This window comes from Schistocerca serialis, chromosome 9, assembly GCF_023864345.2.
Source record: "Schistocerca serialis cubense isolate TAMUIC-IGC-003099 chromosome 9, iqSchSeri2.2, whole genome shotgun sequence".
Classification (NCBI taxonomy): Eukaryota; Metazoa; Arthropoda; class Insecta; order Orthoptera; family Acrididae; genus Schistocerca; species Schistocerca serialis.
This window is the reverse complement of record NC_064646.1, coordinates 227,487,024-227,513,837: the sequence shown is the minus strand read 5'-3', so window position 1 is coordinate 227,513,837 and position 26,814 is coordinate 227,487,024. Positions and strand designations below refer to the sequence as shown.

At 41.2% G+C, this 26,814-nt stretch overlaps 1 protein-coding gene across 1 annotated transcript in view; it reads left to right on the top strand.

Moving 5' to 3' along the window:
- The window catches only part of LOC126419507 (putative odorant receptor 69a), a 108,340-nt gene that overhangs the window by 41,101 nt on the left and 40,425 nt on the right, over nucleotides 1-26,814 (top strand). The window contains exons 4-5 of the mRNA XM_050086696.1: nucleotides 973-1,072; nucleotides 10,990-11,103. Coding sequence (XP_049942653.1) covers nucleotides 973-1,072; nucleotides 10,990-11,103 — 214 coding nt within the window. The remainder of the gene's footprint in view (nucleotides 1-972; nucleotides 1,073-10,989; nucleotides 11,104-26,814) is intronic.

Here is a 26,814-nt window from a genome sequence, read left to right as displayed (position 1 = left end):
TTTCAAGTCATGAACAGTTTAATATCGGTTTTGACGGGCCCAGGCGAGGCAGTCATCAAGGGTACACGACTGAGCCTTCGGCTCCGAAAGCCCATATCGATGATGTTTTGTTGAATGGTTCGCACGCTGACACTTGTTCATGGCCCAGCATGGGAATCTGCAGCAATCTGCGGGAGGGTTGCACTTCCGTCACGTTGAACGATTCTCTTCAGTCGCCGTTGGTCCCGTTCTTGCAGGATCTTTTTCCGGCCGCAGTGATGTTGGAGATGTGATGTGTTACTGGATTCCTGATATTCACCGTACACTCACGAAACGGTCGTACGGGAAAATCTCCACTTCATCGCTACCTCGGAGATGCTGCGTCCCATTGCTCGTGCGCCGGCTATTACACCACGTTCAAACTCATTTGAATCTTGATAACCTGTCATTATAGCACCTGTAACCGATGTAACAACTGCGCCAGACACTTGTCTTATATAGACATTGCCGACCTCAGCACCGTATTCTGCCTGTTTACACATCTCTACATTTGAATATGCATACCTATACCAGTTTCTTTGGCGGTTCAGGGTATTTCCGATGTAGTATGTATCTTTCGTATGTCAAGATTACTAGTCGGTATCCGAAACCGGTCGTGAAAATATTTGATATTGCGAATGAAACATACTTCTAAAATTATGGAACGCACTTGATTTTTACAAAAATCGTGGGCAATACCATTTGTCTTGTTATCATTTTATGAATCTTTACTGTTTTAAAAAGGGGTTAGATTCTTTTTGGTGGACAGAAACAGAACAGGTAAATGATACAGAAACTAACTGAACATGAGAAGTTATGTAGCCCGTATGGATTAATAGATTATACATGTTTAGTTCATCAAACAGTTTTTGTGAATTGATAAACAAATGTTTAGAGCATCTACATCCTGACGTCAATGAGACTGAAAGGCGTGTGGTTTTGGTTTGTTTCCAGTTACATGCACCTGCTGCAGATGCTTCTCAGTCGCGGGATATCTGTGTTACTCATCTGCAACACCATCTCCATTTGCTTCCACATCGTAGCGACAGTGGCAGTAAGTAGAGAAGGATTAGAAATTGCAACACAATTACAAGTGCACATAAAATACGTTTACCAGGAGAAAATTTCTTTGCCAGGAAGTGGAAAACCACTCCTTTCAGGTCAAAAAGCACGTACTTCTCTAATTTATCCCCCGTCGGGTCAGTGAACTTAGTGCAATAATTTTCAGTAAGTATACTCCCTGCCCCAAAGTGGGCTTTTCCAGGTTTACAAACCACCCTCTTTTGTACTTCGTCCATCCGACTCCTGCTTGCCTGTGGTAGACGCGGGCAGCCTACACACCAAATTGCACCTTCCGTGTGAGTGAACTGTCCTGAGTAGGGGGTACCCTCGTTATGTCGTAATGCAGGAATTGGCTGCAGTGAGAGGAATTTCATATGGCTGGCTTCAAATGGCTCTGAGCACTATGGGACTTAACATCTGTGGTCATTAGTCCCCTAGAACTTAGAACTACTTAAACCTAGCTAACCTAAGGACATCACACACATCCATGCCCGAGGCAGGATTCGAACCTGCGACCGTAGCAATCGCGTGGTTCCGGACTGAGCGCCTAGAACCGCTAGACCACCGCGGCCGGCTAAGAATTTCATATGTAGGGGCCAAGACAGACTACAACCTCATGTCAGTATCTATCTCCTCAACATCGTTTGCTTAATCAAGAAGAATACAGATTTTCGTACAAATTTTTCTATACCTATTTTCTACTCAGAGGCAGCAGTATTGGATTCTGCAAGTGTATCTGCAGGAGGGCACCCACGGAAAAGTCCACAGTTCTACTAAATCAGAAAACATTGCAAGATCGTGTCGACAATGTTCTATAGAATCAGTTAGTCTTCAGACAAGTTGCAAGCAAAACCAACACTCCTATACATAGAACCATAACTGTAACCCCTCACCGAAGGAGGCTGAAACCAAGTTCAAAATGGTTCAAATGGCTCTGAGCACTATGGGACTCAACTGCTGAGGTCATTAGTCCCCTAGAACTTAGAACTAGTTAAACCTAACTAACCTAAGGACAACACAAACATCCATGCCCGAGGCAGGACTCGAACCTGCGACCGTAGCGGTCTTGCGGTTCCAGACTGCAGCGCCTTTAACCGCACGGCCACTTCGGCCGGCGCTGAAACCAAGTCTAAAACAGAAGAGGATGTGGCTGTTCGGTTCGCTATCGGACTCAGATCATTCATACAGTCACGTTCTGATAATCCTTCACCAATAGCGCAAAGTATGAAACTTGATCCAGACCAATGTTCCTGACAGCCAGAAAATCTTACAGCCACTCCATAAATGATCACAGTCACTCCACCTGAATGAAAATAAAATAGAAATTTAAAAATGCAGTCCACTCCTGAGATGGGTCCATTCTAACTTTGTACTAGAACCAGTCTATCTGTGCACTGCTTTGGAGTGACTTAAATCATCGATCAATAAAAATGTTGTAGTGTTACAATGGGTAGTGCTAGATGACTTTGACTGAGTCTGTTATTTAAAAATCATGGTAATTTGCTGTTTGAATATAAGTCAACCACATTAGTTCCACCTAAGTAAAAATTCTTACACAACGTAAAAACGAAGTTTCCTCCACTGCACTTCAAGTTCTCTCAGCCGAGATACCTTTTCTCACAGGAGCATGGAGGGTGTATCTTGCAATATTTCCACATCTAAATACGTCAGCAACAAAAACACATACACGCATACACACAGATATATCTATCAACATTACTGCGTAAAACATGACCGTGAACTCACAAAGCAAGTCCCCAACGCTGTTTTCATGCCTAAATAGTTACGAACAACATGCTAAACAGATAGTTGACATTTCAGGTTGGGCCTAACTGGGGTGATATGGTAAAACTAACCTGACCAAGCTTGTAACTGAAAAGAGCACATGTCCACTAAAATACTGTGCTAAGAAGGCAAGCACACAAACAGACAGTCTGAATTACTGACAGTTACTTGAGGAATGAAATTAATTCCATTTTTAGGACTACATTGGTGTAAACCACAATTTACCCTCAAATATTTCCACATCTAAATTTTTCTGTGATGCTTGTCAAGTGCTTCAATACATCTCCACGTCTAAAGTACATAAACTATACTGGTATTTCAGTCTGAGTATATGTTGTTGGTGGTTCATAGAATAAATGCCATCAGCTGGTTTTTTTACAAGTTTTTCAGTAATGTTTCACCTTATCAGGCACCATTTTAGAGGGAAGAAGATAATGCCAGATGTTCCACTTTAGAAAAATTATGATCAATGATACTGGTTGGCAATTATTGCTTTTTATAACAAATGATTCAGGCGCACTCGAGGTTATGTACGAAAATAACTTTTAAACAAACTTGCAATATTCACCGATCGGAACATTAGTGCCAAGTCCCTTTAAAACGTTTACAGACCGACTGCCCTATAAGCAACCACTAAATAATATCAAAAATCTAACCAAAATACGCTATTTGAAAACACACAATATAGCCAGAGACATACAAACTCACCAAACAGCGTTTTAGGAAGGAGCAAGCTGTTTTGACGCGATCTTTATTCCTATGTAACACTTAAATTGCATATTTTTGAAATACACAAAGAGGACTTCATAATACTACTTTCGGTAGGCCTATAAGAAGTGACCCTTGTTCTGTCAATGACTTTGTCAAAGAGTGTAGAGGAGCAGACAGAATTTCACAGCGACCTCTTGCCTTTGACGTGGGAAACTGCCCCTGAAAGGCGGAAGAATCACGGATGATCAATGATATAAAGCTGTAGACGACAATGGAAATCGCTGCATTAAAGACACATAATGTGTATCTACAGGACATATGGTCTGCAAATGAAAAAGTGTCATGATAATCTCTCCATTGACAAAAGATTCCAGATTAGTCCCACTTTCGGATATCCGGGAGGGAGTGCCAAGAAGGAGGTGACCACGAGAAAAAGATGGAATAACCAACGACGGGATAACATTCTACTAGTTGGAGCTTCCAAGATCAGAAGCCTGGACGTAGTAGAAAAACTAGAATATCTGTCAAGGAAAATGCAAAGGCTGAATCGATGTGCAGTGGGCGTCAGTGAAGTGAAACGGAAGGAAAGTAACGGTTTCTGGTCATACGAATATAAGGTAATATCAAAAACAGCAGAAAATAGTAAATCATGAGTAGGATTTGTTGTACAAAAGAAGGTATCGCACAAAGAGAGAGAGAGTTACTGTGAACAGATAAAGTATATAAATATGTGGAAGGGATGATTTGGGATGTATAGGAAAATGATCAACTAACAATCCTAGGGAATTGGAACGTGGTAGTAGGGGAAGGAATTGAAGACAGAGTTACGGGAGAATATGAGCTTGACAACAGGGATAAGAGAGAGGAGAAAGCCTAACTGAGTTCTGCAATTAATTTCAGATAATAATAGCGAATAAACATTTAAAAATCACAGGGAGTTTTCCTCGAAAAGGCCTGGAGACACAGGAAGGTTCCAACTGGATTACATTAGAGTCAGACAGATATTCCAAAATCAGATACTATATTTTAAGGTGAAGGTTACTGCGAAGAAATCGTGGATAACAGAAGAAATACTTAAGCTAACCGGCGAAAGAAGGGATTACAAAACTGTGCAGATAATGATAACAAAACAACTATGTAAGTCACTTAAGAATAAAGTAAAAAGCAAGTGCAGGAAACACAAGACAAAATGGCTGCTGGAAAAAGTGAATAAATCAAAAAAGAAATGATTGTAGAAGGGACTGATTCAGTACATAGAAAGTTAAAGCAACCTTCGGTTAAGTTAAAAACAAGGGAATCAACGTTACAAGAGCAATTGAAATTCCACTGTTAAGCACAGAGGAGAGAGCGGATAGTTAGAAGGAGCACACTGAAGAACTCTACGAGTGGGAGGACTTATCTGATGAATTTATAGAAGAAGATGTAGAATATGTAGGGAATCCAACACTAGAGTCCGAGTTTAATAGAGTTTAACTTTGGATCAAATAAAGCAGAAGGAATAGATAGCATTCGAAATTTCTAAAAGTTATTGGGGTAAGAGAAAACCGAACTACTATTGAATTTAGTCTTGCAACGTTCCGCCTATTTCGACCGTTCATATGGTTATCTTGCTCTTCTAATTTACATTATAGCTAGAAGAACGTTAAAATAAAAATTCCAGAGCAACAAGAATAAGTCACATATGAGGCATAAACCATATATTAATTTGTTCTAAACATGTTCGAGAACCAACTGTTACGACGCCACGTAGTAGTCGGAAGCGCTTGGGAGTGAAACACCAGGCCATATGTGCTCGTGTGGCAACAGCAGGTCGAACAATGCACTGGCCACCAAGAAGCATCGTTACACCATTGCTGCTGTTCAAGAAACTGTGTAAAACGCCAGTCGCTGTTTTGTATAATTTGCAGACTGATGTAACAGTCTTGTGCTAAAACTGACTGAATATTTAAAAGGATGGATAGGAAAAAGACAAGTACGTTACATGTATAATGAAAAGTTTCATAATATATTTAAAATATGTTCTAGTAGTTCTCTGTTATTAGTAGTAGACTGAGTTTAGTTGTGCAATAGTAATGGACAGTGCAGTTTTTGATTAATTTGAAATATATTTACGAAAACTAAAGATCCTAGTAATTCTTTGGAACCGGTAGAAACTCTGAAAATGCTCAAGTTTACGTTTGATGTAGGGGAGAATTTGTCTAAGTACGCAGTCAGACGCAGATCCAGGGCCAAAACATTAGCAGTTCTAATTAAATATCCGTTTGCTTATTCGGCGAGTTGAATCATAAGATCTTGTCACAATTAGTTTCACCTGAGTCGTAACTGAATTGCTCTTTGTGCGCCTAGGATCGGGAGTGTCGAATCAGACAGACAGACAGACAGATAGTTTAAAATTTATCTACATCCTCAAACAAAAGAAACGCACAGTCTGTAGAATATGAGACTGGAAAATCAGACTTTTGATACATAATGGGGAATTTATCGGGACTGAGATGAGATATTGCAAAATGTTTTAAATAAAAGTTGTAGGTGGCAAAAAAGGGTCACGCATTACTACTAATGGTCATGACCTTAAATGTGATTTTTCAAGGTGATTTGGAGGTTAAAGTGATTTTTCAAAATGGGAACCTCATCATTTTATTTAAGATTTGAAAAGAGCGACAAATTTTATACTGTATGTAACGTACATTATTCAAGGTCATGGCAAGGTTCAATGAAGGACAAGTAAGCAAATATATTTTTAGTTCTCGTAGGGATTAAATCGGAATAGAGGAGGGCTAAAGCAAAAGACAATGTAAGAAGCAGATTGGAAGGGGCATAATGGCACGTATCATCACCAATAATTATGATTTTAAATGTAATTTCCGAAGGTCAATGGGAGGGTAAGTTATGTTTCATGGAAAGCCCTATTTGTGATGTCGCATTTTGAAAGTTTTAATTAACGTGTTTATTGGCAAAAATAAATACGTCACAGGCTTTAAATGTTATTGTGGCATTTGCAAGACACAACGAACATAAATAAAATGTAGATCATTGACTTACAAGTCGTTGAATGAGTCCCCTCGCCGCTCGTGCCTCGGGATGTCCTTTCCGTTTTGTATCTAACATTGTATTTTTCTGTATCTCTCCTCTATTCTAATTAATCCCTACTATAGCTGAATTCTTTTTATCTTGGCGGTTCGCGCATGCCCGCCCAGACGCGGGAGATTGCCGCGTTGCCAGTTGTACGCGCCAAGAGAAGCAGCGCCATAGTATAGTTCGCAAACTTACGTTTAGGGGGGAGCGCGCAGTTTATGAAGTAAAGCCATCACGGCCGCATTAACCCTTTCGCTGCTACAGAGACGTGCTTCCCGCATTCCGCGATGTGCGCGATTTTGTCATCATTGCACTGCTCGCCTGTGCAGACACAAGGTGTTTCGACTGCTTTGACACGCTTTATCATTCGATTTCACAAAAACTATTTGACCCAGAAATTTGATTTTTACACATCTTCTTGACTGTTACCTTCCCCCCATAAATGATTTAATTTTGTTTCGATGTTCAACGCAGTTATTGTGCAGCATTAGATGTAGTAAACCATTGCACGAAATTTTGAAGAGTTTGCAGAGGTAAAAGTCCATAGCGTATAGTTTCCATATGGTCGATTTTAGTTTGCTACTAGAAATTTCAAAAAATTACATTCAAACGAATAAAATTCATGAAGTAAGACACTTCGATATTGTTTTTAAATAAAGAAAATATTAAACACCGAAAAAGGTTTGAAATCAAAACCTTACACTTTGCAGTCAGACACTTTAACCATTATGCTAACAGAGCTCGTCGTTCAACACATCTCCCGGAAGACTTTAAATTGTCACGCAGAATACCGACAAACACTGTTGGTATGACTATGAATTACTCACGTTTCGTCGAAGTACAATAGGAAATAAACAATTGCCACTGTTCTTTATTGCGCAAAAGCGGTTAGTAAGAATGATACAAACACCTGTCCTTGCTATCGCCTGAATTAGGAGACTTATTGCTTGTTTGGTTTAATTAATTAACAGAATATGAAGCAATTGGTATAAAGAATGCTTTTTTCAAACTTTCTATAAAAGAAAGTCTGTTATCAAGACATTGCTTTTGTTCAATTACTTTATTTATGACTGAACGTTTCTAAAACTGAAGACTCTCGTCCGTGCTCTGCACTGCAGTCGAGCTCTGGCAACATAGTTCTCTGTTCATTGCCTGACTGTTTTGTGACGTCAGATGCGCAGAACGAACCTAAACTCGGCCACCGTCATAAATGACGCGCACTTTAGAACTAAAAACATATTTGCTTATTATATTCACTGAATTAGCTATAATCTTGAATAACGAATCATTTACGCGTAAAATTTTCCGCGCTTTTCAAATCATGAATCAAATTTTACGGTTCCCATTAAAGAAATCACTTCAACCTATAAATCACCTTGAAAATCACGTTCAAGGTCACGGCTATTAGCAGCAATGTGTGATCTTCTTTGCTATCTACAACTTTTGTCTAAACCTTTGTGCAATGTTTCATCTCCATCTCGAGTTATTCTACATTATGGATAAAATGATCCATCGTACGTGTATAGGTATCAGAAAGAAAAAAAATTACAAGTAAAAACAAGTCCAGTGACAGCAATTTTTTTTTCATCTTGAGCACTAAAATTTAACTTCGTGGGCCCGCAATTCAACGGAGAGCGTGCAGACATCACTGTTGTTTCAGTATGAAGTCACCAATTTGCACCAGCCATTTGCAGTGTAAGACTCACCAACAGGTGGGTTATTGATTGTGTCCAGAAACATCGTGTCAAGATATCGATCTCACCTGGTTGCAAGCCCAAAAACCCATAGAATTAATTTATGAAGCTGTATTTAGGATGATAGATCTTAAGAAGATATATCAGAATGGGTCTCGTTTTGGCTTAGAAGATCTGTCTGTTGCAGCCATCACCTGGACTGTTCCCTACGCATCGCTCGTTAGGCAGCAATCAGGCATTCTGGATGCATGTGTTCTCATGGCTTAAAGCAAAATTGTAGATCAGTCATTGTTTCACAATCCCTATACTCCTTCCAGGTCAATTGCCAACGAACACACCTGCAATCACCAACTAAATGCCTCGAGGTCCATGGCGAAAACCCACTATCATCATTGCCAAAACCGAATGGTCCGTTGCTCATAAATGTAATCCACTGAGGTTTATTTTCACCTAATTGTCGATTTTCAAGGGTTTTGTAGATGGTACACATCTTGTGGCATCAAAGAATAAATTTGCCAGTAGAGGGAAGTGCAGAGAGTAAAAATTGTAGAGCAATGGAATGATCTAAATATAGTGAGCAGGTTCAATGAACGTACCCATCACACCTCTCTTCAGACCGTACACTACAACAATGTCAACTCTGTCAGTATTACGACGGAGATGTTGAGGCGCAGATAGGCACAACAAAAAGACGGTTAGCACGTAAGCTTTCGGCCAAAAGGACTTCTTCCAAATTAGACAACATACGCACACATTCACGAAAACGCAACTCACACATCTGACAACTGTCTGTGGCTGCTGAGGCTGGACCCAGAGACAATACCCAAGTGTGGGTCGGTTCAGTTTGAGTGAATGTACGTGTGCGTCTGCGTTTGGCCGAAAGCTTACTTGTTAACAGTCCTTTTGTTGTGTCTATCTGCGACTCGACATCGCCGCTATATGATGAGTACCAATATATCCTTCTCATAATATTGAAATTATTCCATCCAGAATTTTCCATTGTTTGACAATGTCAACTCTGTTTCATCTGGTCCTCGCACGACGATAGCTACTCTCGCACTGCTAGTCCTGTCCTTGCCTTTTGTCACTTACCATTAATGACATACACTGGTCAGCCAGAACATAACGACCACCGACCTATTATCGAAATAGATCGATCCAGACGACAGCAGTGTCACCTGGCTAGGAAAGACTGCTAGTCAGACACACGCACAGTGCATGTAGCAACAGTAAGCGTGCTGTTTGAGTGCAGAATGGGGAAGGTGCGCCTGAGTTTGACCGAGAGCAGATTGTGATGGCCCGTAGACTCGACACTAGCATTTCGGAAACTGCACGACTTGAGTGTTCGAGGAGCGCCGTGGTGTGTGTCTTCAACACGTGGCGAAAACAAGGTTAAACCACGTCCAGGCCGGCCGCGGTGACCGAGCGGTTTTAGGCACTTCAGTCCGGAACCACGCGGTTGCTACGGTCGCAGGTGCGAATCCTGCCTGGGGCATGGATGTTTGTGATGTCCTTAGGTTAGTTAGGTTTATGTAGTTCTACGTCTAGGGGACTGATGACCTCAGATGTTACGTCCCATAGTGCTTAGAGCCATTTTAACCATTTTGAGCCACGTCCAGGTGCCGTGAGGTTGGGTGGCTACGCCTCATTGCAGATGTCAGACGTCATAGGCTGGACAGGCTGGTAAAATAGGACAGGCGGCGAACTGTGGCGGAACTAACATCAGACTTTAATGCTGGGCAGAGTAAAAGCGTGTCTGAACACACAGTGCACCAAACACTCCTAACAATGGGCCTTAGCAGCCGACTACCCAAGCACGTGGCAATGTTAACACCATGACATCGGCAACTACGACTGAAATGGGAGCGTGACCATCGGCACTAGAAGTTGGCGCAGTGGCAGAACGTTGCATGGTCTGATGAGAGATAGCTCCTTCTACCTAATTCATTTACATCACGACATTGCATATAAAATTGCTGACATGGTAAAGTAAATTTTTGTTGCACTTCAACAATTAGAAAAGCGTTTTCCCATGGAAAGCAGAAAGATTCATTGTGTGAACGAATTAATATAAATGCCCTAAAAATATAAACTTTCTGATTACCAATTGCATTGAAATACCTTTACGAAATGAAACGTAAAAAATTAGCACGCGTAAATTATGCAGTTTCATTCAGTTCGGATATTATTTGGGACTGCATCAGAGCAATAGCTTCGTTCCTGTCTTTCAATGAAACAATACATTTTAAAATAATTTATGCAGAAAATATTTTATAATTCTAAAAGGAACCTTTGATGGTGAGGTAACACTCTTATGTGATACAGTTGTAATATTAACGTTATGACAAAGACAGTTAAATGTCTTCTTGGTTTATTTACTGAAAAAACTCCTCAAAACTACATGAGACACGAACAAATGTGAAACATTTCTTTATGCTCTAATCACAAAGACAAGTATACGACGCCGTTGCAGTTCCAGGCCATTCTTTGATGGCGGGATGCTTAACGTACGAGCTAATTTGATGAGCAATTTGTACATCATAACACACGTACTGATTACTGAAATGTATAGTTTAAAAGTCTGGTGTTAGAAACCAATTTTATTCTTTTCAGATAAAAGCGCAACATGTGGTGATTGTTTCAGTTGCTGCAGGAAGATATTGAGCCTGTTGGGATGACCAAGATGGTGCTGGGGTCGACCCTGTATGCTTACCAGACAGCGATTTTGTGTCTGTTGGGGCAAAGGATCACTACACAGGTAAGTGCGAAGCATACGAAATCTGCTATAGCCGTGCGATGCCTGAAGCGAAGCACGCTATTTCATCCCTCAATGCATACTAGCTCAATGTTATTCGAGTGCTCATTGCCGTGAGGGAGCTGGAAAAAGGTCTGGGCTCGTTATTCATCTAGTACTTGCTTTTGATCTGCGCCACTAAGCTGCGTGGGTAACGCCGTTTGTTTAGTTTGTGAAACTTCCTGGCAGATTAAAACTATGTGCCGGACCGAGACTCGAACTCGGGACCTTTGCCTTTCGCGGGCAAGTGTTCTACCAACTGAGCTATCCAAGCACGACTCACGCTTCGTCCTCACAGCTTTACTTCCGCCAGTACCTCGTCTCCTACCTTCCACACTTTACAGAAGCTCTCCTGCGTTTGTTGGTGGCGGTTGTGAAAATTATGTTCTATCTAGGCTGATCTGTAACAAAAAATGGTTCAAATGGCTCTGAGCACTATGGGACTCAACATCTTAGGTCATAAGTCCCCTAGAACTTAGAACTACTTAAACCTAACTAACCTAAGGACATCACACACACCCATGCCCGAGGCAGGATTCGAACCTGCGACCGTAGCAGTCCCGCGGTTCCGGACTGCAGCGCCAGAACCGCTAGGCCACCGCGGCCGGCGATCTGTAACAACTGGAGAGAAGCTTTTGTGAACGATCTCACTCACTGACATCTGTATTCATACTGCAAAGTCATCGTGCCATCATCGTTCTTTGTCATTTACGTTTTCCTTTCTCGAAAGGTTCTAATGTTTTAATGTCTGTGAATGTTCTATTCTATTTGGCATTTCTCACGAGGAAAAAATCTCTATCCTCTTGTATATCGTTATTGATCACCTGTGAAAAGTTCTTCGGTCTATTAAGGTGACGGACAGAAGTTTTTCTGTTGCGGTTGGATTCAGTTAAAAGTTATGCCTGTGTGTACAGTATTATGAGCATAGTATAAATGCGGTATTCTCTGAAAAGGAGATTGGTTTGATGAAAGATGTAACAAGGCAGATATATTGAGAAAGTTCGTTCAGTTCCTCTGGAGTTTCATGAGACGGCATGCTAGATTAAAACATTCAACGGAATTCTACGATAGGTGTAAGGGCGCGCTTAAACTAGGCCTCTAATGCCTAGAACAAACGGAAAGAATCAAATACTATCTGATTACAAGATTAATGGCGAATACGTTGAGCACGTCTTTCCGTAGAAGCCGAAGAAGTTAAGTACTCGGGGAATGAGCGTAGGGTATCAAATGCAGGAATCGTGTATTGCTGTTCTAGAAAAACCTCTCATGGGGATGCCTTCCTTCGACATGTCACTCAGTGTCAAATGTGTGCGTCGTGTGGATGACTGCGACGAGTGCTTTACCACGTAGTGTTGGATTTGTGTTGTTAAGGGTGAAGGAAGCGATAGGGTGAAACTCGGTGCCAGCAAGGAGCCCACTCCTCTTGAATAACACCAATGGAGCCACCAAGCTTAACTTCCCCATCCGAAGGACGGATCATCACCAAGAGTGTCAGATTCTCTCACTTTGCTGAGGAGAGGATTGAAATTTAATCCAAGAGTATTAGTGGAAAGACTGGTGATCAGTAACTTTACACTACCACCTGTTCTCCCCTTGCGGCCAAATACTGCCAGAGAAAATTTTCGACGACCAGGATTCGAACACGCTTACCTCCGTGTCGAGCGCCACAGTACAAGTGTGCGTCAGCTATGGATCCGGGTACCGTAAGAAATATATAGGTGGAAAACTATGACACTGTATGAAATGGGACAAATAAGAAAATCAGTATAACGGAAGCCGAATAGAAGGCCTAGTTTTACTGGAAAAGTTCTGAGGGGCTGCAGTTCATCTGTGAGGGGAACTGTATACGTAGTATCAATAATTCTTGATTCAAACAGGTGGAGTTAATACTGCTCCACCGTTAGCGTACTTTTCAAGTAGGCATGACAACAGACGCCATAAAAATTCAGAGACGCGCTGCTGGGACTGTAACTTGTTGGAATAGCCTAAAGTAAAACAAATGCAGTGAAACCTCGTTGATCTGGTCCTCATAAATCCGGATCTACTCATCCGGCTTTTATTTCTTTAGTATAGCAGTTGTACATTATTTGATACCCCGGAAGTAATAGCAACAACAGTCGACGACTTCGATTATTAAATTTAAATTTAGCCAACCGCCAACAACGGAACATACACCATGTGATCAAAAGTGTCAGGACACCCCCAAAAACCTACGTTTTTCATATAACGTGCATTGTGCTGCCACCTACTGCCAGGTGCTACTTAAACATCGATAAACTACCGATTAATCGATAGCATATGCACTGTCGTCTCCATCGGTAGTCTGGTTTAACTATCGATAGTCCTATCGTTTTTAATGTAATTCTTTTTCAATTCGCGCCTGAAAAATTGTCGGTTCATATTACCTCCATGTGTTTGCAGTGCAGAGGGAAAGTAGCTTGTATGGAGGTATTTAATCAACAACAAATATGGTGGCACCTTAACCAGTCTAAATTGTTTATAAACTATGTTGTTAATAGATTGGTCGCTGTGGGGGACGGTTCGTGAAAGAGGGATTTTTTTTGTTTGTCTTCCGGTGATGACAACTCACGGTTGCGCACATCTCGTACTGATCAGATGCTTATGGTAAAAACTTCACACGCAAATAACATGGATTCATGAATGAGCATTACACAGATTTTCATCTTCAAATGTATGATCTTGCTTATCTGTAGCAAGGAATACAAATGTAAATATGGGTGTTCTAATGCAACGCTGTTAGTAGAGGTAAAACTGATATTTTAAAGATTTGTTTAGTGTTTCTGATTGTACTTATAATGCATTTTAAAATAAGTACACTCATTGTCGTTATTAATTAAACACAGCTGCTACTGCCCTCTTCTGCTTCTCAGTCCTCATTGTACTTACAAGTGTTTTTATTTGAACATGTTAATGGGTAAAGCGATTCTAAAGCACTGACGCAATCCTAATGCCCATGCGTCACGTCTGATTTTGCAGAAGCACAAATATCATTAGTATGTTGGGCGCCCGTGTTGTGGTCGATTAGCGGAGCTTGTTCCTGCAAGTACACACCAGCTCCCGCAAAACTTAATACAGCAAAAGTACAACCCGTCAAATGTCAAACTTTTTTATTTTTATGGTGGCTGGACATAATCATTAAAATATACAGCTGTATTTACATGTTATCTGCTTTCGCAGTATTACAGTGCATATTCATAAGTAATTCGGGCGAAATGTTGATGTTTCACTGGATGTGAGACCAAACTAATCTCTTCTTGCCAAGAGTTAACTGTGAATGTCCAGGAATGTCTTTGCAAAACTCCATGTTGTTGTTGTGGTCTTCAGTCCTGAGACTGGTTTGATGCAGCTCTCCATGCTACTCTATCCTGTGCAAGCTTCTTCATCTCCCAGTACCTACTGCAGCCTACATCCTTCTGAATCTGCTTAGTGTATTCATCTCTTGGTCTCCCTCTACGATTTTTACCCTCCACGCTGCCCTCCAATACTAAATTGGTGATCCCTTGATGCCTCAGAACATGTCGTACCAACCGATCCCGTTTTCTGGTCAAGTTGTGCCGCAAACTTCTCTTCTCCCCAATCCTGTTCAATACTTCCTCATTAGTTATGTGATCTACCCATCTAATCTTCAGCATTCTTCTGTAGCACCACATTTCGAATGCTTCTATTCTCTTCTTGTCCAAACTATTTATCGTCCATGTTTCACTTCCATACATGGCTACACTCCATACAAATGCTTTCAGAAATGACTTCCTCACACTTAAATCTATACTCGATGTTAACAAATTTTTCTTCTTCAGAAAAGCTTTCCTTGCCATTGCCAGTCTACATTTTATATCCTCTCTACTTCGACCATCATCAGTTATTTTGCTCCCCAAATAGCAAAACTCCTTTACTACTTTAAGTGTCTCATTTCCTAATCTAATTGCCTCAGCATCACCCAACTTAATTCGACTACATTCCATTATCATCGTTTTGCTTTTGTTGATGTTCATCTTATATCCTCCTTTCAAGACACTGTCCATTCCATTCAACTGCTCTTCCAAGTCCTTTGCTGTCTCTGATAGAATTACAATGTCATCAGCGAACCTCAAAGTTTTTATTTCTTCTCCATGGATTTTAATACCTACTCCGAATTTTTCTTTTGTTTCCTTTACTGCTTGCTCAATATACAGATTGAACAACATCGGGGAGAGGCTACAACCCTGTCTTACTCCCTTCCCAACCACTGCTTCCCTTTCATACCCCTCGACTCTTATAACTGCCATCTGGTTTCTGTACAAATTGTAAATAGCCTTTCGCTCCCTGTATTTTACCCCTGCCACCTTTAGAATTTGAAAGAGAGTATTCCAGTCAACATTGTCAAAAGCTTTCTCTAAGTCTACAAATGCTAGAAACGTAGGTTTGCCTTTCCTTAATCTTTCTTCTAAGATAAGTCGTAAGGTCAGTATTGTCTCACGTGTTCCAGTGTTTCTACGGAATCCAAACTGATCTTCCCCGAGGTTGGCTTCTACTAGTTTTTCCATTCGTCTGTAAAGAATTCGTGTTAGTATTTTGCAGCTGTGACTTATTAAACTGATAGTTCGGTAATTTTCACATCTGTCAACACCTGCTTTCTTTGGGATTGGAATTATTATATTCTTCTTGAAGTCTGAGGGTATTTCGCCTGTTTCATACATCTTGCTCACCAGATGGTAGAGTTTTGTCAGGACTGGCTCTCCCAAGGCCGTCAGTAGTTCCAATGGAATGTTGTCTACTCCCGGGGCCTTGTTTCGACTCAGGTCTTTCAGTGCTCTGTCAAACTCTTATCGCAGTATCGTATCTCCCATTTCATCTTCATCTACATCCTCTTCAATTTCCATAATATTGTCCTCAAGTACACCATCCTTGTATAGACCCTCTATATACTCCTTCCACCTTTCTGCTTTCCCTTCTTTGCTTAGAACTGGGTTTCCATCTGAGCTCTTGATATTCATGCAAGTGGCTCTCTTTTTTCCAAAGGTCTCTTTAATTTTCGTGTAGGCAGCATCTATCTTACCCCTAGTGAGATAAGCCTCTACATCCCTGCTTAGCCATTTTGCACTTCCTGTCGATCTCATTTTTGAGACGTTTGTATTCCATTTTGCCTGCTTTATTTACTGCGTTTTTATATTTTCTCCTTTCATCAATTAAATTCAATATTTCTTCTGTTACCCAAGGATTTCTTCTAGCCCTCGTCTTTTTATCTACTTGATCCTTTGCTGCCTTCACTACTTCATCTCTCAGAGCTACCCATTCGTTTTCGACTGTATTTCTTTCCCCCATGCCTGTCAATTGTTCCCTTATGCTCTCCCTGAAACTCTGTACAACCTCTAGTTTAGTCAGTTTATCCAGGTCCCATCTCCTTAAATTCCCACCTTTTTGGAAATGGCTTACAATTTAAAACCTGGTTCCTAAATCTCTGTCTTACCATTATATAATCTATCTGATACCTTTTAGTATCTCCAGGGTTCTTCCATGTATACAACCTTCTTTCATGATTCTGAAACCAAGTGTTAGCTATGACTATGTTGTGCTCTGTGCAAAATTCTACCAGGCGGCTTCCTCTTTCATTTCTTAGCCCCAATCCATATTCACCGACTATGTTTCCTTCTCTCCCTTTTCCTACACTCGAATTCCAGTCACCCATGACTATTAAATTTTCGTCTCCCTTCACTATCTGAATAATTTCTTTTATTTCATCATACATTTCTTCAATTTCTTCGTCATCTGCAGAGCTAGTTGGCATATAAACTTGTACTACTGTAGTAGGTGTGGGCTTCGTATCTATCTTGGCCACAATAATGCGTCCACTGTGCTGTTTGTAGTAGCTTACCCGTTTTCCTATTTTCCTATTCATTATTAAACCTACTCCTGCATTACCCCTATTTGATTTTGTGTTTATAACCCTGTAGTCACCTGACCAGAAGTCTTGTTCCTCCTGCCACCGAACTTCACTAATTCCCACTATATCTAACTTCAACCTATCCATTTCCCTTTTTAAATTTTCTAACCTACCTGCCCGATTAAGGGATCTGACATTCCACGCTCCGATCCGTAGAACGCCAGTTTTCTTTCTCCTGCTAACGACATCCTCTTGAGTAGACCCCACCCGGAGATCCGAAAGGGGGACTATTTTACCTCCGGAATATTTTACCCAAGAGGATGCCATCATCATTTAACCATACAGTAAAGCTGCATGCCCTCGGGAAAAATTACGGCTGTAGTTTCCCGTTGCTTTCAGCCGTTCGCAGTACCAGCACAGCAAGGCCGTTTTGGTTATTGTTACAAGGCCAGATCAGTCAGTCATCCAGACTGTTGCCCTTGCAACTACTGAAAAGGCTGCTGCTCCATAGCCTGTAGATATTTCTTAAACTCTTGGCCGTTAATACTGAAACCCCTTCTTTGAAACTTGTGAACCAGGTAAATGAGCTCACCACTATTTTTTTCATTTTTTCGAGTTTACATCATTCTGCAAGCCTGATTAACAATTTTTCGAGCGTCACGAGGAAAAATTCTGCGTCTAAAGCTTCTAGCTCTACGGGGTACCGTAGGAGGTGCCGTCAATGAGCCCACAGGGGCTTCTTCGTCACTCATTTCGTTAGTTAAATGCCACGCAACAACAGGATTACTCTTCATCACGCATAGTGTCACAGCTGTTGAATCGATGTTGTTGGCAGCACTGAGACAAACAGCAAATAAGCGAAGAATTGTACCGAATGGTGCCGACAAGAAACGATCGGTACTTTCCGCACACCACCGATAGTCTCCGTTGGCTGAGTAAAATCCGCTGGCCGGGCTGACAGAGCGGTTCTAGGCGCTACAGTTTGGAACAGCGCTACCGCTACGGTCGCAGGTTCGAATCCTGCCTCGGGCAAGGATGTGTGTGATGTCCTTAGGTTAGTTGGGTTTAAGTAGTTCTAAGTTCTAGGGGACTGATGACCTCAGAAGTTAAGTCCCATAGTGCTCAGAGCCATTTTTTTTTTTTTTTTTTTTGAGTAAAATCCGTCCGTCCAAGGTTATTTTGGTTGTGTAAGTTCTGCGTAAATAGAGTTTTTTATTATTCTTTTGAAAATGAATTGGAAAAATCAATCATCTGTGTGGAATCTTTTCAAGAAAGGGGGGGATAGTAGTCAGTTCGTAAAGTGTACCATCTGCATTAAAGATTACAAACATGGTCGGGAATAGGAGTAACTTAAGAGACCACTAAAATGAGCATGGTAAAAAACTAGGAACTAGGGATTAGTAAAAGAACTGAAAGCGGAGGAATCAGTTTGTGAGCTAGAACAAGTGCAAGAGATGCAACCAAAAGAGTCGAGAAACTCTATAAAAAATTATTTTAACTCAAGTCAGTTGTACGATGCCCGTTCAAATGTAAGAAAAGAACTTGATTCTCTTTATTGCTATCGATATGCTAATGCACAGAACTTCCGGACATCAAAGTTTGAAAAAATTTGTTTATGCCTTAGACAGCAAATACGAATTCCGAGATAAAATCACACTTAATTGTTTACTGATCTCAAAACTATAGGAAGAGATAAAAAATAAGTTAGAGAAAGCCCTTAGAAAATGTAACTTTTTTTATTGTTACAACGGACATGAGGTAAAACAACGCGAATGAAGGCATACTGCCATTGAGCTGCCGCTTTATTACAGACGAAAAATTAGTTTCACCCGTGTTAAAACTGACAAAAACTTTTCATCACAACGCAGAATTTAGGCACATGTAACTAACATTTTTTTTTGTAATGTTTCTTTCTTTAACTCGTCAATGCCTTGATGAGTTTCGTTTCGTCCTTGTGATCGGTACACGTCGGTGTAAGTCAAGTCGGCATAACTTGTAAGGTATTACTTGACAATTTCGTCCCTCCCCTCCCCGCCCTCACTGTCCCTCACCCCTTCTTATCGATAGAAATCTTAAGCCATCGTGTCATTTGTGTTCTGTTTACGGACACTGCCAACCGTAACAGATCATTGAATAATTGCGTTACAACAGGCTTAATATATTTTCTTATTCATTACTACAAATAAACAACACATTTGAACATAGATGTCTCTATGATGTGCTTCCTCAAAACATCGTTACTTCCGCGAACAAAGCTTTCATTTGAGAGTATGTGCGATAGCAGACAAGCAAGGGAGAAACGAACGCGAACCCCAACGCCGTTTGAACCAAAATTAATACAGCACAGCAAAATCAGCTGGCAGTAGCATTACAATTACTGTGTTGCTGTCTTCCGAGTATGTAAACAACTTGCTTTTGTGGCGATTTTTGAGGACGTACTTCCATTGTGTTAGCGATTCGGAACAAAATTAAATCTTTCGGTGCTTATAGAACAGTATCTCTATTAATTCATAGATTTGCCAAAAAATGACTAACCATAGCAAGTTGTAAATATATTCCTTAGTAATCTAATCGGAACTTTCCAGTGGTAATGGAAAACTCTCAGCTATTGTCTAATGGAAGCTGTTGTATCGCCACTACAGTGAAGCCGACGAAAAGCCATCTGTCAGTTTCTGTCAAGTGCAAACTTGAGTGGTGCGGGTATATTATAGGAATATATTGATATTGTAAGACGTCGTGGTCTCCTGACCTTCATTGCTTACATATTCCGCCCTCACAATCATATTTCGCACATCAAGACGCTTCATTCGAACCCAAACTCGATAAGATAATGAATTTATGTAAACGATATGCAAATAACAAGTAAGCACACCATGGTTGAAATACTCAAGGCTGGTGTACACACATACATTCTAGACACGATGGTCACAGGTGCTTTTAGTTCGGGAGAGAAACCGCACAACGGGATGCTGGTCCCTTCAGAGCAAGACCCACCCTATGTCGGCCGGTGACTGCCCGTGGAGCGGACACCGTGGGCCGGAGTGAAAAGGGGGAACGACCCCATGTTCGGCTTAAAAGCAAATTCCGCACATTGTGTGGGAGGAGCCAGTCTACACATTCTTTACACATAGCAAGCAGTTTCAGAGATTTTCACAGGGAGACAGCAAACGCCAAACGCCAATGCCACAGGTTTCCAGATTGGTTGCCTTAAACGAAACGTCATTCTCCCATTTTAGAAGAGAAATGCTGATTGGCAGACAATATTTCTGACGCCTTGAGCTGAAGGAGTAATGGAAGAGACCAAAAGATATACCCCTTCACCTCTGGCGTGGAGAGGCGCTGTTCCGTTGTCACTCTTGGAGCGAGGAACAAGTCTCCCTCAGTACTTCACTGGGAGAGCACCTCTGTCGAGAGCGAATCGAAGGGCGACTCTCTGTATTGAGTCCTTGCGATTAAGCGTTGTTCACTGTGTTGGCCAACACACTTATTGTGCGGTGTGAACAGACAGAGTTGTAGTTAAACGCCTGCGAGCGAATTTTTAAGTGGCATCATGGTGGACTGGTTATCTGACTGGTGTACCACGCCAATAGTTAGACTAGGGGCGAATAGGAATCCTTGACATCATCAAGGCGTAGGGAGAGTTTGATTGGCGAAGGTCAATCCAGATAGAACGAGAGTTATCTTATTTGTCAGCAGCGAGCGGTGCAGACAGCAGTCATCGCAGCTTACGGTATTGTGTGCTATAGCTATTGCGAGCCCCATATTTCCTCCACAACAGTACACTTCACTGCATTTCACATGCGACAGCCTCGACCGTACCTAGCAACATTCTAAAGGATAATTATTCAAGTTGAGTAGGCGCGCCTCTCAGCCATTCTGCCAAGTCAATCTTAAACTTTGTATAGAAATTTCATTAGCGAACCCTATCCTTGAGAGGTAACTTCACATTCCGAAAAGAACCAGGATATAGCTTGTTCAATTCATAACTAAAAGTGCCATTGTGATTTCTCAGAATTTGTGCAAAATAAATAATAATTTTCGTTAGTTTCATGTTTTTCTTACTCTAACTAGCACTACTCCAGTACCCAAGTATCCAACTAGTTACATAAGAAATTTTGTGAATTTTTGTGTCATTTCCTTACAGCGGATGACTCTAGAAGATATTTATTGCTGAAAGTTTTTCAGGCATTTCTCTTTAGAACGTTAGGAGCGTCTGTCTGACTTCTGTAGTAGTGTGGGGGTGGAAATTGCATCTTGCAGGAGCCACAGGGTAAAGGGTACATCTTAGATTAATCCGTTGCGCAGAATAACAGAATCTAAGATCAACTCCACTCTCACAATATGATGGTATGCTGTCCCTCGCCGCACGTTTCCTTATACTTAATTAATACCATATTGTGCTCTTTATACCGCTTCGTGCGCTTCCCCTGACGAAGGGCGAAACACCCAACAAAACGTCTACAAGCTACACACTTAATGTCGACTGCACTAATATCACAAGTGCTGCCAGTCTCAGCGATGTCGGTCTGAGGCCCCTGCAGTCATGGTTGCGGCTGGTCCTGGCGGAGGTTCGAGTCCTCCCTCGGGCATGGGTGTGTGTGTTCGTCCTTCGGATAATTTAAGTCGTGTGTAGTAGGGACTGATGACCTTGCAGTTAAGTCCCATAAGATTTCACACACATTCGAACTTTTTTTTTTCTCAGCGATGTTGCAGCTGTAGCACTGCAGTAGAGTGATGGCCCTTTTGTTTTGTACTGAGTGTCAACTCAACTGAGAAAAAACATAATGAGTGAAGAAGCCACCCTTGATCTCTTCAATGCAGTTTCAATCTTGTTATTCCCATATGCAGTTTATACTGTATCTGCTGCAGTTCATCAGCAAGCCTGCATGCCTAAGGTAGCAGCATTGCGTGGCAGACCAATGAACACTTTCCCTCTCGCATCCCTATTCCTTATGGAACCTTCCTCTTTTCTTCTTCTTCCTCTTCCTGCTTTTCCCGTGTTTCTAAAACGCTGACGCTCAATGTAACATCGACAAGTAATATATTGGTACTTTTTTTTTTTTTTTTTGAGAAAATGTGGAAGCCAGTGAGCACTCCGTGTACATTCCGGGGGGAGTCATTCCGGATGTGGAAACGGTGCTTCCGGGTGCCATGAAGGGTACAGGGTGCAGCCAACTGCAGGTGGTGGCTCATGTCAGTACCAATGACGTGTGTCGCTTTGGATCGGAGCAGATTATGTCTGGTTTCGGGCGGCTAGCGGAAATGGTAAAGACTGCCAGTCTTGCTTCCGAGATTGAGGTGGAGCTCACCATCTGCAGCATCGTCGATAGAGCCGACTGTGGTGCTTTGGTGCAGAGCCGAGTGGAGGGTCTGAAGCAGAGGCTCAGGTGGTTCTGTGACCGTGTAGGCTACAGATTCCTTGACTTGCGCCATCGGGTGGTGGGTTTCCGGGTTCCGCTTAATAGGTCAGGAGTCCACTACATACAGGAAACGGCTACACGGGTAGCGGGGGCTGTGTTAAGGGACTGGGAGGTTTTTTAGCTTAGAGGGTCTCAGGGAACCACAGAAGGGAAGTCCGTCTAAAAATGGGCAGGTAAAACACAGTAAGGTAGTTGTAGAAACGATTGGTATTGTAGTTGTAAATTGACGTAGCTGTGTTGGGAAAGAACCAGAGCTCCAACCCCTAATAGAAAGCACTGAAGCTCAAATAGTTATAGGTACAGAGAGCTGGCTAAAGCCAGAAATAAGTTAAGCCGAATTCTTTTTCAAACGATCTAACAGTATTCAAAAAGGATAGATTAAATACAGTTGGTGGTGGAGTGTTTATTGCTGTCAGAGGTAGTTTGCCTTGTAGCGAAATTGAAGTAGATAGTTCGTGTGAAATAGCATGGGTTGAGGCTATACCTGACAATCGGACTAACGGACTAAACTATTAATTGGGTCGTTTTATCGACACGCCCCCCCCCTCCCCCCCCCCCTCCCCCCCGACTCAGAAGATATAGATGCTGAACAGTTCAAAGAAAACTTGGGTCTCATTTCAAATAAGTACCCCGCTCATACAATTCTAGTCGGTGGTGACTTTAGTCTACCCTCGATATGCTGGAAAAATTATACGTTTAAAGCCGGCGGCAGGCATAAAACGTCATCCGAAATTGTACTAAATGCTTTCTCAGAAAACTATTTTGAACAATTAGTTCACGAGCCCACTCGAAGCGTAAATGGTTGCGAAAGCATACTTGACCTTTTAGCAACAAATAATCCTGGACAAATAGTGAGTGTTGTGACGAATACAGGGATTAGCGACCACAAGGCAGTTGCTACTAGGCTGAATACCGTAACACCTGCAACCATCAAAAAGAAACGCAAAGTATATCTATTTAAAAAAGCTGATAAAAATGATCTTAACGCCTTTTTAAGAGACAGTCTTCACTCCTTCCGATCTGATCATGTAAGTGTAGAAAAGTTGTGGAATGTTTTCAAAGAGATAGTATCGACAGCAATTGAGAGATATATACCACATAAATTAATAAGTGATGGTACTGATCCCCCATGGTACACAAAACGGGTCAGATCGCTGTTGCAGAAGCAGCGAAAAAAGCATGCCAAATTTAAAAGAACACAAAATCCCCAAGATTGGCAAAGTTTTACAGAAGTTCGAAATACGGCGGGTACTTCAATGTAAGATGCTTTTAATAATTTCCACAACGAGCTTCTGTCTCGAAATCTGGCAGAAAACCCAAAGCGATTCTGGTCATACATAAAGCACACCAGTGGCAAGACGCAAGCAACACCTCCACTGCGCGATAACAACGGTGAATTCACTAATGACAGCGCACTAAAGCAGAGTTATTAACCAAGGTTTTCCGAAACTCCTTCACCAAAGAAGACGAAATAAATATTCCTGAATTCCAATCAAGAACAACTGCCAAGATGAGAAACATAGAAATAGATATCCTCGGAGTAGCGAAGCAGCTTAAATCACTTAATAAAGGCAAGGCCTCCGGTCCAGATTGTATACCAGTCAGGCTCCTCTCAGAGTATGCTGATAATATAGCTCCATATTTAGCAATTAAATACAATCACTCGCTCACAGAAAGATACGTACCGAAAGACTGGAAAATTGCTCAAGTCACACCAATACCCAAAAATGGAAGTAGCAGTAATCCGCTGAATTACAGCCCTATATCACTAACGTCGATTTGCAGTAGGGTTTTGGAACATGCACTGTATTCGAACATTATGAAGTACCTCGAAGGAAACGATTTATTGACACATAGTCAGCACGGATTCATAAAATATTGTTCTTGTGAAACACAACTAGCTCTTTATACCTATGAAGTAATAAGTGCTATCGACAGGGGATGTCAAATTGATTCCATATTTTTAGATTTCCAGAAGGCTTTCGACACCGTTCCTCACAAGCGTCTTCTAACCAAACTGCGTGTCTACGGAGTATCGCCTCAATTGTGCGACTGGATTCGTGATTTCCTGTCAGAAAGGTCACAGTTCGTAGTAATAGACGGAAAGTCATCGAGTAAAACAGAAGTAATATCCGGCGTTACCCAAGGAAGTGTTATAGGCCCTCTATTGTTCCTGATCTATATTAATGACATAGAAGACAATCTGAGTAGCCCTCTTACATTATTTGCAGATGATGCTGTCATTTACCGTCTTGTAAAGTCATCACATGACCAAAACAAATTCTAAAATGATTTAGATAATATATCTATGTGGTGGGAAAAGTGGCAGTTGACTCTGAATAAAGAAAGGTGTGAAGTTATTCAAATGAGTACTAAAAAAAATCAGATAAATTTCGATTAGGCGATAAGTCACACAAATCTGAAGGCTGTAAATTCAACTAAATATTTAGGGATTACAATGACGAATAACCTAAATTGGAACGATCACATAGATAATTTGTGGGTAGAGCAAACTAAAAACTGCGATTCATTGGCAGAACACTTAGAAGGTGCAACTGGTCTACTAAAGAGACTGCTTACACCACGTTTGTCCGCCCTGTTCTGGAGTCTTGCTGTGCGGTGTGGGATTCGCATCAGATGGGACTAACGGATGACATCAAAAAAGTACAACGAAGGGCCTCTCGTTTTGTATTATCTCAAAATAGAGGAGATAGTGTCACAGACATGATATGTGAATTGGAATGGAAATCATTAAAACAAAGGCGTTTTTCGTTGCGACGGCATCTTCTCATGAAATTTCAATCACAAGTTTTCTCCTCAGATTGCGAAAACATTCTGTTGGCACCCACCTACATAGGGAGAAATGATCATCACGATAAAATAAGAGAAATCAGTGCTCGCACAGAAAAATTTATGTGCTCGTTTTTCCCGCGTGCCGTTCGAGAGTGGAACGGTAGAGAGACAGCTTGAAGGTGGTTCGTTGAACCCCCTGCCAGGCACTTTATTGTGAATAGCAGAGTAATCACGTAGATGTAGATGAAATTATTTTTTTATATGTGAAAGTAATTTTTCAGATAACAAGACGCTGAAAAAAGAAATTTTTTGACAATATTATGTAAAATTTCGGATATATTGGCAGGTTACTTTAACATTACATTGTTTTCAGGTCATCAATCAAATCTTACAAGAATACAATATCCGTGATAAGACAGTAGTGGTGGGTTACAGACAACGCTGCAGTTACGAAAAAGTTGCCTAAATCTTAAGGATTCGACATTCACCCTGTTTTGCCCACTCCATCAACTTAAAAGCACAAAGTTGTTAAAAGCAGAAACATTTTCAAAAATTTAATTGAAATCAAAGGCTATTGTGCCTTTCTTTCTTAACTCTATACTAACCAGCGACAAACTGTGCAATGTTCAAAAAGAGCAAACAAAAAAGAGCTGATACTGATACGAGAGGTGCCGACTCGGTGGAACAGCTCGTTCCACACAGTCAAAAGAATTTTGGAAGTACGAAGTGAGCTTGAGATAGCGATCAATGAAAGTTCAAAGCACTGCCTACCCTCACAGCAGAAAGTTACTTAGCTATACAAGAGATAAAAGATCTTCTTGAAACGTTCGAAGTAGCAACAACAACAATCTCAGGGGAGTCATACATCACCGCTTCTTTAATTACCTCTTATACGAGGTATTTCTACAAAGTTTTCAGGGTCGTAAAGAACCTTAACAATGAAGGACGAAGTGTTACAGGATTCCTTGATTAAATCAGTCAATGAAAAAGTGAAACCATTTAACACATTGACTGTTAATTATGCTTATGACATTATCAAATCCTAAGTTTAAAAACTTGTTTTAGGATATTTAAAGAGGCAGAGAACGCTGCAAAAATACTTCAGAAAGAGTATGCTGCTATTATCGCATCAACTACAAGAATAATACCTGATCCCGCGTCCGGCCATCCTGATTTAGGTTTTCCGTGATTTCCCTAAATCGCTCCAGGCAAATGCCGGGATGGTTCCTTTGAAAGGGCATGGCCGACTTCCTTCCCCGTCCTTCCCTACTCCAATGAGACCGATAACCTCACTGTTTGGTCTCTTCCCCCAAAACAACCAACCAATAATACCTGAAACAAAAGCATCCATGAACTGTGCTAATACGTTTACTGATACGTCCAACAGTTTTAAACCGTTGCCCAATTAGCCAATTAGCAACAGCGTAACGTCAATGTCGTTTCACCAGTCAGTCATTTCATAACTGACGTGCATCAATATTTTGAAAAACCCGTAATAGACAAGCATGCTTGTGTATTAGAATATTGTGCAAAATCTAATAGTGTGTTGCGTGTAATGGCCTTTAAATATTTCGGGGTGGC